The 18807-nt window shown below is 36.3% G+C and overlaps 2 protein-coding genes and 1 long non-coding RNA gene across 3 annotated transcripts; 1 reads left to right on the top strand and 2 right to left on the bottom strand.

The window, feature by feature from the left end:
• The first annotated feature begins 4825 nt into the window (after nt 1-4825).
• Nucleotides 4826-5918, top strand: LOC106657017. Its single transcript, XR_001339498.2, has 2 exons — nt 4826-5408; nt 5492-5918. It is a non-coding gene; the product is annotated as an uncharacterized LOC106657017 (long non-coding RNA).
• Nucleotides 5919-6141: 223 nt separating this feature from the next.
• On the bottom strand, nt 6142-6734 carry LOC111694522. Its single transcript, XM_023463011.1, has 3 exons — nt 6716-6734; nt 6414-6642; nt 6142-6315 (listed from the first exon to the last, which is right to left on the bottom strand). The coding sequence occupies exons 1-3, from the start codon at nt 6732-6734 to the stop codon at nt 6189-6191; spliced, it is 375 nt and encodes a 124-aa protein (XP_023318779.1). The 3' UTR covers nt 6142-6188.
• A 1524-nt stretch (nt 6735-8258) lies between these two features.
• LOC106656832 lies at nt 8259-12221 on the bottom strand. Its single transcript, XM_023462963.1, has 2 exons — nt 12132-12221; nt 8259-11476 (listed from the first exon to the last, which is right to left on the bottom strand). The coding sequence occupies exons 1-2, from the start codon at nt 12202-12204 to the stop codon at nt 8412-8414; spliced, it is 3138 nt and encodes a 1045-aa protein (XP_023318731.1). The 5' UTR covers nt 12205-12221; the 3' UTR covers nt 8259-8411.
• Between the last annotated feature and the right edge of the window lie 6586 nt (nt 12222-18807).

The raw sequence follows: 18807 nt of genomic DNA, 5'->3' as shown, positions 1-18807 counted from the left end.
TCTGGAAAAAAAGTTTTTTTCCCACTCTAACCTAAAATACGCAACTTTGCCGCTAATTTTAGGCTCTCGTAGGAAAAAATAGTATCTCAAACTGGTGCAGATATGGTTTTTTAACAAAACTCGTTACAGCACTCGCCTTCGGCTCGTGCTATAATCCCTCGTTTTGCTAAAAAACCATATGTGCACCCGTTGAGAAATATACTATTCTTGATTTTTTCATTAAAATACGTAACCTCAAATTTTTCTGATATTTTAATTGAAAGCGATAACTTTTAGAACCGAAAAATGCTATTTTTAATAAAAAAGGTTCCTAGAACCCAATTGTTCCGGTAAAAAAATTTGAAAATATTTTTTTTGAATTCCTTGTCAGATTTTTAAAAAATTTTGACTGTTTCAAGATTCCGATTGAAGCCTCCTAGCCCAATCTTGAGCATCACAAAGATCAATGCAAAATTCTGAAGACGTTTCTAAATACCGTAAGGAATGATAACACTATTTTGATGCTCTAGATTGAGCTAGGAGGCTTCAATCGAAAACTTGAAACGGTTGCTATACAGTACTATAACATACCAAAAGCGCGTTAAGATCGGTGACATACGTGCAGACGAAAATGTAAAAAAGTATTATTTTGACCCATTATATTATACAAGACATAAAAACGACGATCTTGCCAGACGATAATTCATCGATTATGCAAGGCTTGTTCACGTTTCAGAGCTGCACACTACTTATACAACATTGTCCTTTTCTTCACTCTCCAGAAGAGATTGTCGTCTCTAAATGTTTTCGAGGAGGGTGAGGGAAAGAGAATCCCATATAATTTTTTGGTCCGATTTCGGGGGTAGTATCTGCCAGAAGAAACAAAGGCTGTGCTGATGCGTTGGCTTGCGCACGTCGAAAGCTATTTCGCGTTACAGGGAATTTTAAGGCATTGCGGTACCCGAGCGTATATAGCCAGTATAAAGGGGCCAGAGAGAGAAGAGTAGAAATGCTAGATTAGATTAAACGGTCAGATTCAAGAGAGCTTGTGTGTTCTCTCGCGTTCCAGAGGATTTCAGCTGCTGCTTGTACCGAGAGTAAGAAAGCCGCGCACACACATCCACGTGGTACAAACGCGAGAATACTTAAAGGGACCGGAAAATGTTATAGTGTAAGGCTACGTACGAGGAAAAACGTGCAAAGCTTGCCTCCCTCTCTTCCTTTCTCTTCTCGTTCCCTCTCTTTCCTCTCTCTCTCTCTCTCTCTCTCTTTGCTGTTTATTAAATTCAAGCTAATGGGCTAAAACCTTTGCCTGTAGATACCACCAGTGTGCACATCTGCTACGTCTGCTACTGAGGGTTGAACACACACACACACACACACACACACACACACACACACACACACACACACACAGACACACGTGTACCCGCAAACGCGTAAAATGCGAACGAGCAAGACGTTTATACGCGCGTCGAGGCATTTTCCACAAACCCGAGAAAGCAAATCTCCGACTGAATAAGTCAGATTTTACAGTCTGACGTGCTGCTACTGCTGCTTCTGGCTCTTTTGCGTATATATACGGGGGCCTCTTCGCACGCAAGTATATACAGTGAAATTTCGTATCTCGTTTTGCCGAATATATAGTAAAGTTTATATATAATATAATATAATGTAAAAAACGAAAAAGTATAAAAAAAAGAAGAGAAGAAGTGGAAAAAGTAAAGTTTCGTATCGGAGAGAACTCTGTACAGCTTGACGGGCTTTCGCAAAAAAGTTTCAATATATATATTTTTAGCTTAAATGCGGTACGCGTCGAACAAAAGTTGCCAATTCCAGTCGAATGCATCACCCTCAGAGACATCTGTCTGACGGCTAGATTACGCGTATACAATACACACACATAACACATAACAGCAGCAGAAAACCCCCAACTCGTTCGGTAAATGGATCGTATATAAGTGAGTAACATATATAGCCCTCGCATACATATATACACTGTATATGTAAGCGCTGTAGTGACGGGTTGGAGGTGAGGCTGATTTATTCATGAAATGCTTGAGTATGCGCACGATCGACTATCGCGCAGCGCGTGGCTAAAAAAGTTTTCCACACGCGCGTCTATGAAAAGAGCCAAGAGAGAGAGAGAGAGAGAGAGAGAGAGCAAAAAAACTACTTTGAAGCTATCGGAAAACTACTTTAGCATCTAGGTCGATCTGCTCCTGCTGCTGCTGTTTATTTGGTCCAACTGCGTCGATGCTGTTTTTGCTGCCATGGGAACGATCCCGTTTGACCATTCCATAATCCCACGACGAGTCGCAGAGCAGAGGTCGGCTTCGACTTCTCTGGTCCTGATGTAGGCCGCTGTCATCGTCTACCGCTACTACCGAGCCAAGATTCGTAGCCCCTTGAGGTTTCTCGTCGACGACGACGACTCGACGACGACGCCGGCGACTACCGAATTCGTTCGAACTCGTCCTGTCGGTATCGCAAATCGACGACGATGCACGACTACAGCTGCAACTGCTACGACTGGCACTGCTGATGCTGCTTTGCCTCTCGTGGGAGGAGGCGGTGGTGACTTTTGTGGGACCAGGATCGCTGGTGGTGACGTCTTTACTACTACCCCCTGCCGATAAACGGAAAACGACGGTACAGTCCTAGAGCTTTACGTAAATACGAGGCGCCTATAAGCAGCCATGGGCTTTGACGAGTGATATATAACACAGTTGTACCGACTCGAGTTGTATTTTCCTATATAGCTCGCGGTATTTTGCGCTAATCCTCGTATCAGCGGGGCCCGCCGTTTTGAGCTTGCGAGCTTGCGCGATTAAACTCAATTGCGGAAAGTTTAAATTGTTACGAGAAAGAGAGGTAAAATTTTCATAAACTCTCTCGCGGGCGCCGCAACGGCAAATCAATCAGATTAATTGTGTTACACGGAGACTTTCGTACTCTCTCTCTCTCTCTCTCTCTTGTTTTGTGTTGTACTTGAAAAGCCTCCGTATAATTGAATTTCGCGCGTGCGTACGAGCTATAAAAGCCGCAACAGCAGCAGCAGCAGCTAATTTGCATAGTCGCAGTGCTCTGCGCGACGCTTGTTTTGATAATCGGATTTTTCTTCGTTATCGTCAATCGTCAATATAATATACATAATTATATCGTTGAAAAAAAAGAAAGTAGTTCACAATTAGGAAATTAAGCGCGGCAGAGATAAGACGATGCAGAGAAAAAGAGAGAAAGAAAGAATGAAAAGTAACGAATCGCGCGTGTATGTATAAGAAAACGCGCGCTAAACTCCATTCGGCTCACTAAATCTTCGGGAATAGAGCTCCAAGTAAGATGCGGGTCGCTTATTCATCCTGTTGTGCGTAGCGGCGATGGAGTTGGCGCTGCTGCAACGCTGCAAAGGCAGCGACGAAACTTTGCCAACTTTTTTGTCCTGTTGCTGCTGCTGTTGCAAGTCATTCGTAGTCGTCGCTACTGCTGCTGCTATTGGTTTTTCCTCGTCGACGGACGTCCTAGTAGAGGCATTCGGGCATCTGGTGCTGCTGCTTTTTTCATCCTTCCCGCCGCTAAATGCATTCTCTCGCACGGATGACTCGGCGAGCTGCAGCTGATCTCGGCCGATTTCATTACTTGCACCACAACGGCCGCGGTCGAGATCGAACGAAGGGGCTGGAAAAAATAAATTAAGCTTCTTTTGACCGATCTGACGTGGATCTCTCTCGAAGGCTGGTAGTATAATGCCTTGGTCTGCGCGGCTCGCGAACTATTCGCACTTTGTCGAGAGAGAGAGAAAGAGAGAGGCATGCACCGCTATGTGTACCGGTATAAGAATTCAATGAAAAATGTTCGTATAGCAGTTGGCAACAGAAATAAGGGGGGTAGGTACAGGAGAGGCAAACTTTGTGCATTTTTAGTGTCACACACGTACACGTAAATCAGCTATACGCGACATTCTTCTCCCTCTCTCCCTTTTTTTTCTCTGTTCCCGTTTGAAATATTCGACGACGACGACGGGTTGGGTCGAAAAAATTCTTGCGGGCGCACAGTTATAGCTCGCGTCGCTGCCCCGCGTTCTAGGTTAATCGCGCGCGCGTCATAAGTATTGGTATGGAATTTCAGCTCTACCCTGCCGTAGTAGTAGTACCTCGAGCTGCTGCTTCTGCTGGAAATCGTCGTCGTCCTCGTCGTCCCGTGGAATGCCCAAAGGAGGAACTATCCGATCCTTCTCGTTCTTTTTCTTTTCCTCCTCCTCCTCCTTCTCGAGCGAGTCCAGCGAGTCCAGCGAGTAGGCCGACATTTGTGTGCGACCGAGAGATGGACAAGAATTACTTTTATAACTTCGACATGTCGTGCGGAGGGTAAAAAGAGAGTAAAAGAACTGAGGGAGAGAGAGAGAACTTTGTAAATAATACAAATCGTCGGGGTTTCGTAAACAAAAAAGTTTAAACTGAAGTTATCTCATTTCGAGTGTACATTATGTACATGCCATACGCTGCGCTCGCTCGCGGTATGTATATAACTTTATCTTTCTGCAATGCGCCCGTGGTGCTGCGGATTATTTAACTTGGCGCGCGAGGAAATCGGCCAAAGAGAATTTTTTTATTGAAACATTTTCGTAAGTAAAAATAAAGTTTTTTTCTTGACCGCACGAAATAAAATCGTTTTCTCGATCTTTGTATACATCGGTATATATGTATGCTGCTGCGTGTGGCATTTCAATTAAACCTGTATTGTCCGCGTTGCTTTCCGTGTATACTTTTAAATTATATCAGTGAAAATAAGCCATTGTTGACGATTTGACTATGTGTACTTATAGTACGATCGATTCAATCAACGTATGGTCCCGTGTTTATATTTTCATTCATCAATTGGAGAATAATACACAGCTCTCTGATTTTCGAGCGAACTCGATCGAGGAGCCGCTGCTGATTTACCGTTCGTACGACGTTCCACACTGACACACTTTACTCGTACTCGCGCGTCCCGCACCCAAAAAGGTCGAAATCATCATGTGGATGTTAGTGTTCCTGGGGCTCTACCGATTGTGCAGACTCAGGCCGGTCTTGGGACCGGTGCTCTTCTTCATCGTCCTTAGCGGGTACATTTTCTATTACCACTGGCTCATGCTGGAAGACGAACCGGTAAAGGTACCGAGGCCGAGGTATAGCCTCTAAATTGACCAAGACGCAATGGCGCGAATCCAAGGGGGTGGGTGGATGGAGGTAGTGGACCGATACGGCACGATTTTGGACGAAGGACGACGGATCGAAGAATGTGAACCGGCTGGAATGATCAGCGAACAATCCACGGTGTATCTTGAGGCTTCTTCCGAGGGAGCCTGAGGTTTCCGTGGAGTGAGATGACGAGGCCGACCGTCTAGTGGCTTTTGTCGCGATTTCAAGGAAGCCTTGAGATTTTTGGTAAGAATTTGATTGAGAATTAAACTCGATGAAGCTAAAGGATACGTAATCTTAACGGCTACTTCTTATTTTTATTTTTACAGCTAATCCAAGTAGAGTACTTGTGGTTTACGATTTACCAATCGTACCATTTCATGTAGCCGTTGAGAGAAACGGAAACATATTCTTGAATGAGCTTTGGCGATCAAGGAGAATAACCGCGAATACATCACTTGGACATCAAGAAGCGCCCGCGAGGAAGAAGCCAAAAGAGCCGAGGGGATGTTTGTGCGAACGTATCGGTCGGTGCGTTGGACGAGGATGCCTTATAATTACTATAACTGCGCGTCGTAAACATATTTTTATTGGACGAAAACTAATTTATTGTAAAAAAACAAAGTAGAATTTGTTGTACGTTACATGTATTATATAGCCGTTCACCAATGAGTACCCTTAGTATTTGTTTGACAATTGCAACAAATGTAACAATAATTTTTTTGTTTGCACATAAACTATTTTAACACTAAGGTATTTTTTTTATTTATTTATTTGATAAGATTTGCCGCTCCCTGTGATTTTTCTAATTATCGCTGGTGGCCTGAATATATAAAAAAAAATAAATATTAACTGCATCGATAAAGAAAAATGTAAAGCAATGCTTCGATGAACAATTTTTTTTTTATCTCTAATATGCAAGCACGAGAGATAGAGAGAGAGAGAGAGAGAGAGAGAGAGAGAATATTTTACTTCCGTGCAAGGAATCGATATCGCCTCTAAATAAAAGTCGCAGAACGATTAGTTTCAGTCTTCGACGCGACTAGTCGAGGCGACGGCCATCTCGAACGTCGCCACCGCCGCTACCGCTGCTTTTTGCTCTTCCTCCAATTTTTTCTCTCTTTTTATTCGCAGCATTTCCTTATATCGTTTCCTGCAAAATACATAACGACAAATTTTTCATAAACCATCACGGTATATTCGTTCGGAAAGTGTACGGTATACAAATATACACGAAGTGTTATTATTTACCTGTCCAGCTCTTTGGCTCTCTCTTTCTTCTCGACGTAATTCCTAAATTTGCGATGAACGCGACGAGCATGGCCGTTTCCAGACGGGCGAGGAGAACACCGTCGGTTAGGGTGACGCGTTGCGAGCTGTACTCTTGCTGACCTGCAATACGTAGGGGGAAAAAGATCACCCTTACTCTTAGCCAATAGCCGAAACGATCTGTCTGAAATTTTCAGACGGGTCTCTTCGCCTGTGGTGAAATGTTTCGAATGAAAATCAGGCGAAACAAGCGAGCAAGCAACAATTTTCCGACAAACACACACGTGTAAAGCGCTCGTGCATATCTGTTAACGTGAATAGCTAATAAAGAGCAAAAAAAGTTAATTAAATGATGTATGTTTAATTAGGCAAGTGCTTCTGTATACGTATGTCTGTGCAGGACCAGGTTTAAAAAAAAAGCTGCGTAAATTTTCGAAAATCTATAATAGTTCCTTTTTTTAGGGCAGTGACGGCAAAAAATGCTATTTTGTGTTCTACGTTGGATATGAGCTATTAACTAACGAACTGCATCGCGCAAATGTACGTCATAAAAATATTTTGAGTATGCATTTTGATAGCTTTTTGTATGTTTTTTTTCCTAATGGCGTAGTCATGTATCTTGAAAAACTTATTTTTATGAGTGAAAAGTAAAGACAAAATCGAACGCGTTTTTCATTATATGACATGGTTTTTTTTTAAGTTAAGTTACAACGATCGAAATTAAAACTAATCAAGATTGTTTAGTGAAAATTTCAAATTGAGATTGTAATCTAATTAAAAGTTATGAACAAAAAATCACTAGAACTCGTGGTTTTACAAGCTTATTTTCTAGCGAATAGTCATCGTGTTTGTCTGCAAAACCACGTTTCATAATCGAATAAATCCGCTTAATTTCTTCAAGAATAAAAAATACGCGATTTAGCTCTACTTTTTTTTACAATATTTTTTACACCAAAAACATACGTGACATTTTTAGCATTTGCAAAAAATTGATCACAAATTTTTGTTTTTGGTTTTTTGACGTATGATTGTTCTAGTAGTACTATTTTCATTGTTTGAAGAATTAAAGTTTCGAAAAGCATGAAAAATGAATATTAGATAGAAAATGAAAATTATTAGCAGGGGCGGAATCAATCGATTTGATTATTAGCTTTGCGTGTGCTGAAATTGCTGGAGAATTATGTCGCGAAAATCCCGATGTTATAAACTACTTTCGTGAGGTTCGAAAATGAGCACTGTACATCCTTTTTTTTCAAATGTTCAGTTGTTTTCATCTTGTTCGATTTTTCGGTCCTGATCGTTCGATATCACAAAATTATAATATTATCACACATTTTCAGCATTATTTTTTTTGCAAAAGAGAGACATTTACATTTTGATGAGAATTTGAGAAAAAAGAGAACATTTTCGATCAGATAATTCATGTTTGCATGTGTTATTTGCATATAGATATTTCTTGCAGGAATTTTCCTCTTCATGGATCAAAACGGTTTTCAAGAATGAAATTTTGTTGGAAAGATTTTTAATAAATTTTCCCGCATTAGTTTTTATGTATAAAATTTATCCATTGTATCTGTCAATTGGCTTTTAATTTTTATTCTTATCTTTCATAATCATATTTAGAGATGCGACACAGAAATTACGATCTCATTTCAAGAGGTTCATTCTAGTAATATTTAAAAGTACTTGTAATTTATTATTCAATCAAAATTTTGAAATGTATGGTTGAAAAATAATTATAAATTTTATTTTTATTGCGTACCATTTTAATTTTAATTTGTGTTTTTCATCAAATTACAATAGAAATACATTAAATACTTCAAAAATTTTCGTTATGTGGATGCAGCCTGCTTTAATCATTAATTAATTGCAGGGATTCTGCCTTTTCTACCATTAGCTGTTGTACTTTTACTGAAATATCATCAGCGGAAATATATAGGTAACTTGTTGAAGTCAAATTTCTATTTTTACATCACCTAATTAACTTGGGCACTGAACTTGATCAGGATAATTGCAATTATTTATTTTGGTATCCCACTGAAGTGTTGCTGGGCAAGGCATAACAATGGGACGACCGTTGGAGCATTGACAAAACTTTGAACAGTCTGCATGAGGCAAATATTGTACTCCGCCCGAGCATGAACCGATACATGATCCTTGATTTCTACTACTTGTATTGATTTTATTATCTTGAGTTGGATGTGATCGACTTGTATTAATTGTATTGTCTTGTGTTGGATTTGCTTGACTTGTATTGATTTTATTGTCTTGAATTGCATTTGATTCAGAGTTAGCATTTCTACAATTTTTAGAGTGAAGAAGCTGTCCTTTAAAGTCTTCAATCACAATTTTAATTAGTTGGTTTGTCCAAACTTCAATATTTAATCGTAAAATTTGAGTTCGAATCCATTGTTCATCATCCTTATTGGATCCCCCATTAAGTTCGAATTGTAATATTCTGAAGATAAACAATTCTAGTGCCTTTGCTGGAATATCATTTATGAAACGCCGACGAACGATCTCCATCATTTGATCGAAAATATATTCAGAGTATGCACGAGCTTCAGCTGAATTATCGGCTATGAGTGTAAGTAATAATTTCTGCATACCCACATTGACGTTGTCGAGAATCATTATTTCTGCGATTTTTGGTGTAGGTTCTAATAAAGAAAAAATCAACGTGTAAAGTATGTTCCACTTGAGGTCTTCCGGTACATTTAAGTTATAGATTTGTTTTTTCAATAAAATTGGATCGGAATATGGACCGTTTGTCGAATATTCTTTGATTCTGATTACCAGTAGTTCGAGAATACTTTTTTTCGCATCGTTATTTATACCAAAACTGAAAATATTATTTATCACAGTTAAAATTTTGGAAGTAAAATCATCACCACCCACTCTCTGGTCTTTTTTTAACAGTTGTAGTAAAGTAAGTCTTATAGTTTCATCAACATTATTTTCGATATATGCTTTCATCACTTTCTTAACATTTTCTGTATACTTGGTGAGATCCTGTCCTTTAAATTCTGTGAGTAAAAATTGCGTGAAACGGTTCTTCCATTCTCCAGTAGTGTTCAATTGTGAAATTTTTTGTTTAATCAATTGCTCAACTTCTTTTGTCAGACCCCCATCAATTTGGAATTGCAAAATTCTGTAGACTAACAGTTCGGTTACTTGTGTTTGAATATCATTGGTAACAGTCCAGGAAATGATTGTTCTCATCAGTTGCATAATATATTGAATATATGCTATACATTCATTGGAATTATCACTTAACAGTTCTACTATTTTTTTCTGTTTATCCCCTGTTACATTCTTGACAATCATTATTTCCTTAATTTTTCGTCTATTTTCATCCTTTACGTCTGAATTCCTTCCTTTGAAATCAGTTATCAAAAAGTGGGTCAACATATTTTTCCAATTTCTCTCTATATTCAATTTTTCAACTTCATTTCTGACTTTAATTATATCAGAATCGGAATATTTACCGTTTTTCTGATATTGTTCTATTCTGAATATAAGTAGTTCAACTTCCCTTTTTCGTGCCTCGTCGCTTGTATTCCATTTAAATATTTTGGATATAGTCTTAAAAAACCATTCAGCGTATGTTCCACCTGCTGCTGAATCAGATGCTAAAATTTTGAGCAACTGTTTTCTTGAATTTTCATCTACATTTTTTTCAATCAATAATTTCATTACGTTTTGAATATTTTTTCCATACTTGCTGAAATCTTCATGCTGTTTTGGCCGTGAAACAGCTTGAACGGATGCCGTTTGCGGAGGAGGCTTACTTGGTCCTGTGCTTTTTGGGTGCAAAACTTGTCCTTTAAAGTTTCGAAGCAGAAGTTGAATAAGATTATTTTTGATAGATTGAGTAGTATTCAACTGTAAAATTTGATTTTGAATCGTCTGTTCATCTGCTTTAATGGAACCGCCATTGAGTTCGAATTGTATAACTCTAAAGACTATCAATTCTATAACTTTCGCTCGAACGTCATTACTTATATCCAATTGAACGACTTGTATCATGAGTTGCAAAATATATTCATAATATGCAACAACTTCAGCTGAAGTTTTGCTTATAAGGTCAAGAAATTGTTTTTGCATTCTCTGATTTAAATTGTTAACAATTATTATTTCCTGGATTTGTCGTCTTTTTTCGGAGAAATTTATAATCAAAGAATAAAGTATCTTATTTTTTATCGTATTTGAAACATTAAATTTTTCAATCTTATTTCTCATTGTAATAATATCCCGATTGGAATATTTACCGCCTGTCTGATATTCTCTGATTCTAATTACTATTAGTTCAAGTACTTCTTTTTGCACCTCAGCACTAATATTCCAACTGAAGATTTGATTTATTAACTTCAAAATAAGTTCAGCATGCATACCACCTGCTTTCTGATCATATGTCAAGAATTCGATCAATATTTTTCTTGTACTTACATCGATATTTCTTTGAATAAATATGTTCATCACTTTTTGAGCATTTTCTCCGTATTGTTCAATATCTATGTACTTCTCTGGACTTTTTTGTTGGTCTTTTTTGCTTTTTTCTTTTTCTGGCCGTTTAAAATCAGTTACTAAAATTTTAACCAGTGCTTTTTTATCACGATTGTGAATATTTAAACTATTGATTTGATTAAAAATCCACTGTTCATCAACTGAATTATTCTTCATATATTCTAGTATTATCTGACTTACAAGTCGCATTGCTTTCACTCTAACTTCATAGTTACTACCTGTCAAATACGTAATTTGCAGTAACAGGTTATACAGGTACTGCGTATATCTACCGTCTTGATATGAATCAAACTTTAAAAATTGAAGAATGCTTTGAAGAGTTCCTTGGTCAACAGAATATTTTGCAAGTATATTTCCTATGGCTATTGTATTTCTTTTATTGACCTCCGTAATACCATAAGAGCTAACGCGCTGAAATGAATACACAGTCTGTGTGACAATTGGCAGTGAATAAAATGTATATCTTGGGCCATATGATACAGTTCTAAATTGTTGCTGATATCCACCATATTCTGGGACTGTAAATGAGTGATAATTAAAACGGTGAAAAAATTATTGACTTGTTAAAGACCATTTGGCCCGATTTATGTGCTGATTTCAACGCGATTTTTCCCATGCCATCGGTTTAAAAGAAATTTTGTAAATATAATTATTTTAGAATCACGAACAAAAAAATTGCGGAATTTTTTTCTCGGGATATTCTACAATTAATTGAAACAATTTTATTCTGAAAAATATTATGCTTGAAAAAAAGTCATGAATATTTAATTATAAATTTTCTAATTTTCTTCGAAAATTCTGAAAAATTTTGAGATGTTCGCACGCCGTTACGCGGCTGAGGCGCTGTCTGACAATGTCACTGCCAAACGATCTCCTCGACCGTATTTACTCGGCTTCTTGCCCTTGGTATGTAAATAACTATTTCAAAAGCATTGTTAATTTGAATCGGGGCACATATTTTTTCTATATAATGTCTACGTCTAATTTTGTCCATGGCTTTAGAAACAAGAGATAATTTTTCGTCACAATATATACAAACAACATTTTTTTTAACGAAATACATAGGAGTAATCGCGTTAAAAAACAAATAAAAATTTTGAGTTTTGAGCTTTAACTGTGTAAAACTCGTATATCTAGACAATCTAATATATATTTTTATTAAATGAATCATACCTGTTTGGTAGTATACATTAGCCGACCCTAAGTTGAAACTAGCAAACAAAAATAACAAAAGTTGCAGCTTCATTTCCAGCACTTGCTGTATAGATAACTTGATGAAATGAAGAATTCTTTGATACTTGCAAGCTACAACTGAATATATATGGCAGAAAAATGTAGCATTAATGTTCTTTATGATTGACGTAAGATAGTAACTATAATTATTACTTCGTGCTGTAAAATTCGGTCTTAAAAGCTCAGGTCCTACACGATTTTGGTATAAAATTAAAAAAAACCATCTGCGCACTTATATTTATACATTTCTAAGTATTTATTTCCTTGAAAATTACAAAAAGATTTTGTATCCCGCTATCTGCTTAATATTTTCCATACAAAGAACTATAATTGAAATAAGAAACGCTGATGTGTTCACCAAATATTTATCAGGGACTCCTCAGTCAGAAATAAAATATTCCCGTTTTTACTTAGACCCAATCGGTTTTAGAGCTTATATTTAATTTTTTTTTGACATTCATCAAAAACAACAAACAGTCCAAAACATAATCAAATATCGAGTCAAAGAAGAATTGTATAGAACCAAAAGGGCTAGTTGAAAATAATTGATTGATAATATGTATTAATTTTTCCCGAACTCTTTTAATTAAGAGAAATAATAGTATATTACTGCCCTAGGGCGCGAAAAACAGAAAAGTCCCAGAGTACGTGTAATTAGTGGCCGAGGCGAAGCCGAGGCCGATAAACACGTGCTCTGGGGCTTTCTTTTTTCGCGGCATAGGCCTGTATACTATTTTTCATACATAGTGGCCAGAAAATAGCTCTTCTCGTTTTGCGCAGCGGCCGAGAAGTAGTCACTTTCTGGCCGCTGGTATGAAAAATCTTATAGATAATGATCATTTTTTTCAATGTTCAAAAATTCCAATTATGCTCAATTATGTCGGTATTAATGGATACATTAAAATTATTAAATTAATTTAACAAGTATTTAATCGTTTTTTTTTTTTTTTAATGTAAATTTTTAATTCACTTCACTTATCTTCATTTTTGAGTTTAATTAGAATTATATGCTTATTTTTTATTTCATCAATATCAACGTTATGAAAAAAACGACTAATCTTGCTTAGATTTATAAACCGAAAGTAATGGACTTTATACTTTACTGTTTGTCACGTTTGCACATTGCAAAATTCTGTGACGATATTTATTAAATTATTTGCGTCAATTTGCAATAGTTTGTCATTTAGAAAAGTTTTAAGTTTTTTCCTTGTATACAGAATTTTTCAAACAGCAATAAAAACTGTACATACCTACAATCATGCAGAAATTCTTTCCTTCATTATTCAAAAGGCTTTAGAGACTAAAATTTTGTTCGAGAAATTCTTAATCACTTTTTTTGTAATAGAGTTGTTACATACCCCATAGTCGGAATTATAACAAGAAACCTTTTATTTATTTTTTAACACTGCGTGCGCGAAACACGGGTTTTCTAACCTTAAAGCGTCAGAAAACTCTAGTTTCTCGCAAACAGAGTTAAAAAATATCCTTTGCAACTAGTCCGCGAGGAAGTTGACTCACCCTGGAGTCTTTGCACCCTCGCTACGCTCGGGTGAAAACAACTCCTGGGTGAGTCAACTGCTTCGCGCACTTGTTACAAAATATACTATATGTCGCTTATTGAGTAGGGTTAGGGTAAAAGGAAGTATAATATCAAAGAGATATTATAATAAACTTACAGTTTTATTGGAATCGCCGATAATGGTGGTGTTGCACACACACAAAGACAGTACAATTAATTTACACAGTTGTGAATCTATTCGAATTATATGCATAGAATGCATTTACAAATATAAACGATATTTTATAAACTTTGATTATTAAGTTGAGTGATTACTATAAAATGTTGTACGATACTCGTGACACAGGGAACTCTTTTCAGCCCAGCTATTAGGGCCGAATAGCTGGGCCAAAAAACTGGGCCGTACCAAAAAGTGTTACTTATGCCACTAGTATCGTAAAATATAGTATTTTGGAATGTATTAAAGATAATTTCTTGAAAAGTTGATTGTAGTTCAATTTTATCAACATTTGAGATGTTTCTAGAATTCTAAAACAATTCTGTTCTTATGATATTTTTTGTGAATTCGATGGTTTCCAGAAATCATTTATAATGTTTGATCAACAATTTTCATGTTAACCTTCCTTTTTTTGCAGGACTACTTTAACTTTCATGAACAATTATTACAATTCTTAGAATTTTGAGGCTCATTTTTGTAAAGGGTCATAAAAACATTTCTATATGTGAGTCATTTCACGTCAAGTCTCCTAGCGCGGAGCCCGCGCGGCATTATTAATCGAAATTGCGCAATTTGTAACTCGCCAGAAAAGCACCTAAATGCACCCAGAAAAAATATGTGCCATATGATTTTGATAGGAAATCTCCTCAGCTTTCCGATGATGAGGTCAGATTTTCAAAAATTTTCCATTTTTCCCGGAAAAACTTGACACAAACTTTCAAACTCAAATATCTCAAAAACGGCATTTTTAAGATTTTTTTAAATAGTTCCAATCGAAAGCTGAGGAAATTTCCTATCGATATGCAAGTTTACAGAGAGTACTTTTGATAATTACTCAATGAAATACAGCGACGAACGTGTAAAAACGTGAGATTTTGCGCCGCGCGGGGTACTGCGCGCGGGAACAGCTGACCTCATCATCGGAAAGCTGAGAAAATTTCCTATCAAAATCATATGGCACATATTTTTTCTGGGTGCATTTAGGTGCTTTTCTGGCGAGTTACAAATTGAACAATTTCGATTAATAATGCCGCGCGGGCGCCGCGCTAGGAGACTTGACGTGAAATGACTCATGTACACTGCACGTCGGATTAACAAAAATATTTAATTTCTTGTTCATTTGATGGGAGCTCAGGAAAACATTCCGACAACGTATTAGTTTAAGTATCTAAGTTTATAATAAATACTGCGGTACCTTCCAACATAATCAAAAGATGATTTTGTAGCAGTTTTAAAAGGAAATTGAATGAAACAATATTTTTATCGAAAATATTCTCTTTTTTGTATTTAATTCAACCATATTTTTCTCTTTAATTTTCAAATAATATTTTGGATCATGGATTTAAAGAAAAAATATTATTTTTTTTTTTTAAGTGCAAAAAGATATTTTTTAACGAAATACATAAGAAATTCGCGTTGATTAACGAATCAAAATTTTGCATTTCGATCGTTCATGGAATAAAATTTATACATCTTAACTATTCAATGTATAATTTTATAATATCGATCATACCGCTTTGCCAGGAGTAACAAAAGTCGAAACTGAAGAACCAAAGTAGCAAAACTTGTAGCTTCATATCCATCGCCTGGTGTATACAAAAATTGATGAAATACACCATTTTTCCGTACTTATAAGGTACAGCTAAATATCTATATATTACGCGTTGAATGAGTCTCGCTCTAAAAGTTATGTCCTCCCCAAAAAATCTAGAAAACCAATGACCAAAAAAAAAAGAAAATAAATTCATTATACATTTACAAGGTATATTATAAATACCTTGTATTTACAAGGTATGTACATTGCACAAGGTATATACATTATAAATGGCCTATTCTCTGTGAAATCGAATGGTCACAACAATTTTTTTTCCGCAAATATGAAAAACTTGTTGTGTTTGATGTCAGATTTGTCCCAAAAAAATTTTAGAATAATTGGGGCCTTCTATGAAACTTCTTCAGAGGCCCAAAGTTGGCCATTTTAGGGTTTTTTTGAAATTCGTGAAAAATCACAAATATTCAAATAATTCCTGGATCAGGGTAGAATGATTCGAAAGAGAAAGTGCCCAGCAACTATTTCGTTGAAAATTTTCCAAATTTTCATAAAAAAAATTTGCCAACGTGATTGGAGCCATCTAAAGACATTATAGTGGGAAAACATACAAAAAAAACATAAAACAAGAAATCTATTAGAGTTCGAACCGGACTTTCATTTCCTAAACTATGTAAGAAGCTTCCCAAAGATGTCAACTAATGCCTGATACAGTTTTGTAATGGATCTTAAAGTTTAACGCAATATAGACAACAATGCGTGGCGAAAAACGTGCAAAAAAGACCTAACATTGGCTGTTTTTGGTGATTTTAGGCATTAATTGACATCTTTGGGAAGCTTTTTACATAGTTTAGGAAATGAAAGTCCGGTTCAAACTCGAGTAGATTTCTTGTTTTATGTTTTTTTTGTATGTTTTCCCACTATGATGTCTTTAGGTAGCTCCAATCACTTTGGCATATTTTTTTTCTGAAAATTTGGACAATTTCCAACAAAAAAGTTGCTGGGCACTTTTACTTTTGAATCATTCTACCCTGATCCAGGAATTATTTGAATATTTGTAATTTTTCACGTATTTCAAAAAACCCTAATATGGCCAACTTTGGGCATCTGAAAAGTGTCATAGAAGGCCCTCATTTTTAAAAAAAATTTTTTAGGACACATCTGACTTCAAATACAAAAAGTTTTTCATATTCGCAGTAAAAAAATTTTTTTGACCACAGAGAATCGGCCGCATATATATCTAGTACATGCCTTGTAAATACGAGGTATATACATTCTAACTACCTAGTATATACCTTGTGGAAACCTATTTTATAATTCTTGCTTTCTCAAAGATTCTGACCAAACCCTGACTATACCGAGCGAGCCTGAGCGAGCGAGATAATTCGCTACTACACGATGACTTAACGAGCCCACAAAACTAGCAAGTCATTGAATAGTTTTTCGGCAATTTCTATATTGTTTCTTATCTTTCTAGGCAATTCGTCGAGATAACAGTTTTTCGATGAGAAGATTGCCACTTTTCTGGCCCAAAGTGATGACCAGCGCATACACAGCCGATTACGCATGAATGCGAGATTTTCCATGCTGCGTATTTCAATTTTGTATTACTTTGTACGCAGTCGGTCCTTGTCCGAGTATCTAGTATCCAAAACAACACTCTCTCACATTGTAAGTGCTCGATGACTTGACGAGCCGACAAAACTTGCAAGTCATTGAATGGGTTTTTGGCACGTGCTGTATTCTTTCTTATCTTTCTAGGCGATTAGTCGAGATAACAGTATTCGATGGGAAAATTGCCACTTTTCTGGCCCAAAGTGATGACCAGCGCATACACAGCCGATTACGCATGAATGCGAGTTTTTCCATGCTGCGTATTTCATTTTTGTATTACTTTGTACGCAGTCGGTCCTTGTCCGAGTATCTAGTATCCAAAACAACACTTTCTCACGTTTTAAATACTCGATGACTTAACGAGCCGACAAAACTTGCAAGTCATTGAATGGGTTTTTGGCACGTGCTGTATTCTTTCTTAAGTGAAGACCAGCGCATACACAGCCATTCATGGCAAATGACCATTAAATGGCCATTTTATATGAGAAAAAGCGTTACACTATCGGTGAAAAAATGTTGCATTTCTACCAGGGTAAACGTAGTCTTTATTATTAATATAATATAACAAATTGTTGCATTTATTTCCACTTCCTAACAACTGTACATAAAATTAATTCGTTTATGCATGAATCTTGTTGCAAATGATTCGAAGAATTTTTAAATCATGCAAATTTGACAGCAACCAACTTTTTTTTTGTTCTTGAATCATTCGATGCCCTACTTATTTTTAATTAGAATTTTTAAACGAAAAGAATGAATGAAGACAGGGTATTTTTTGAGAATAATTAGCAAAAGAATGAGAAAATGAAATAATCGCGATACGATTCATCAGCCTGCAATTTTGCGACAATATCTATTATTCTGCTCATTGATTTCGCTTATATTATAAGAAAATTAATGATATAAGGAGTCATGAAAAATGTTAAGCCACGAGCGGGGCCGCCATAATTAAGATAAAAAGTTCTAGTTGGACAGTACAAAAAGACACGATCGATAATTACATTGTGATACAAAGTATCGGAAAATTTTGGATTAAACGATTCATAAATTTCCACCTTTTATGATTGGCATTGTACTTGCGCAACGAAAAGCTCACGCACGTTCGTGGCTTATTCGTCCTTAAATTTGCCATGTGCCGCGAAAAATTTTTTCATTCAACTTGTGTGCACCCTCGTGCCTCTAAAATTATTATTATAAGTAAATTTATAAGCGTACGAAACGCTTGCGCATTTTGAAAATAATAAATGTACTGGATTATCGTAAAAAATTTATCACGAACATTGCACATATGTACGTAAATATAATAAAGAAAAAAAGGACTTGGATATAGCTCTGTATGTCCCTTATATTATCTATTTACATTGTGGCACTGATTTGCCCACAAAAGCTTTTTAAAAATGGAGATGACGGTATATTGCATAATAAAACGAAAATTAAATACTTTAATTGATAGAACATGTTCAAATCTTATTAACGTTAAGTTTATACATATTTTAATGATATCATGCCACATCGCACCGTACTTATTCTCTCTAGCGACGGTGAATTTTAACTTAGGGTACGCAATGTGAACTCAGTGGAAGATTGCGACATATTTGCCATTTTATCGAATCGACGATTACATCCATCGGATTCATCATACATATCTTCGATCGTTTGTATCGTTTATCGATCTGAAAAATAGATTTTCAAGATCAGGTAAACGACGCTTACGTCG

The sequence above is a fragment of the Trichogramma pretiosum genome, unplaced genomic scaffold (assembly GCF_000599845.2).
Source record: "Trichogramma pretiosum strain Unisexual culture from Peru unplaced genomic scaffold, Tpre_2.0 scaffold14, whole genome shotgun sequence".
NCBI lineage: Eukaryota > Metazoa > Arthropoda > Insecta > Hymenoptera > Trichogrammatidae > Trichogramma > Trichogramma pretiosum.
The sequence above is the reverse complement of the archived record's forward strand: the minus strand, read 5'-3'. Positions and strand labels throughout refer to the sequence as shown.

Bases quoted from the DNA above. Each gene is read 5' to 3' on its own strand.
- LOC111694522 (XM_023463011.1), bottom strand. The intron at 6,316-6,413 runs GTAAATAATAAC...TGTATTTTGCAG, and splicing joins AGAGCCAAAGAGCTGGACAG to GAAACGATATAAGGAAATGC.
- LOC106656832 (XM_023462963.1), bottom strand. From the start codon at position 12,204: ATGAAGCTGCAACTTTTGTTATTTTTGTTTGCTAGTTTCAACTTAGGG. The intron at 11,477-12,131 runs GTATGATTCATT...ACTCATTTACAG, and splicing joins TAATGTATACTACCAAACAG to TCCCAGAATATGGTGGATAT.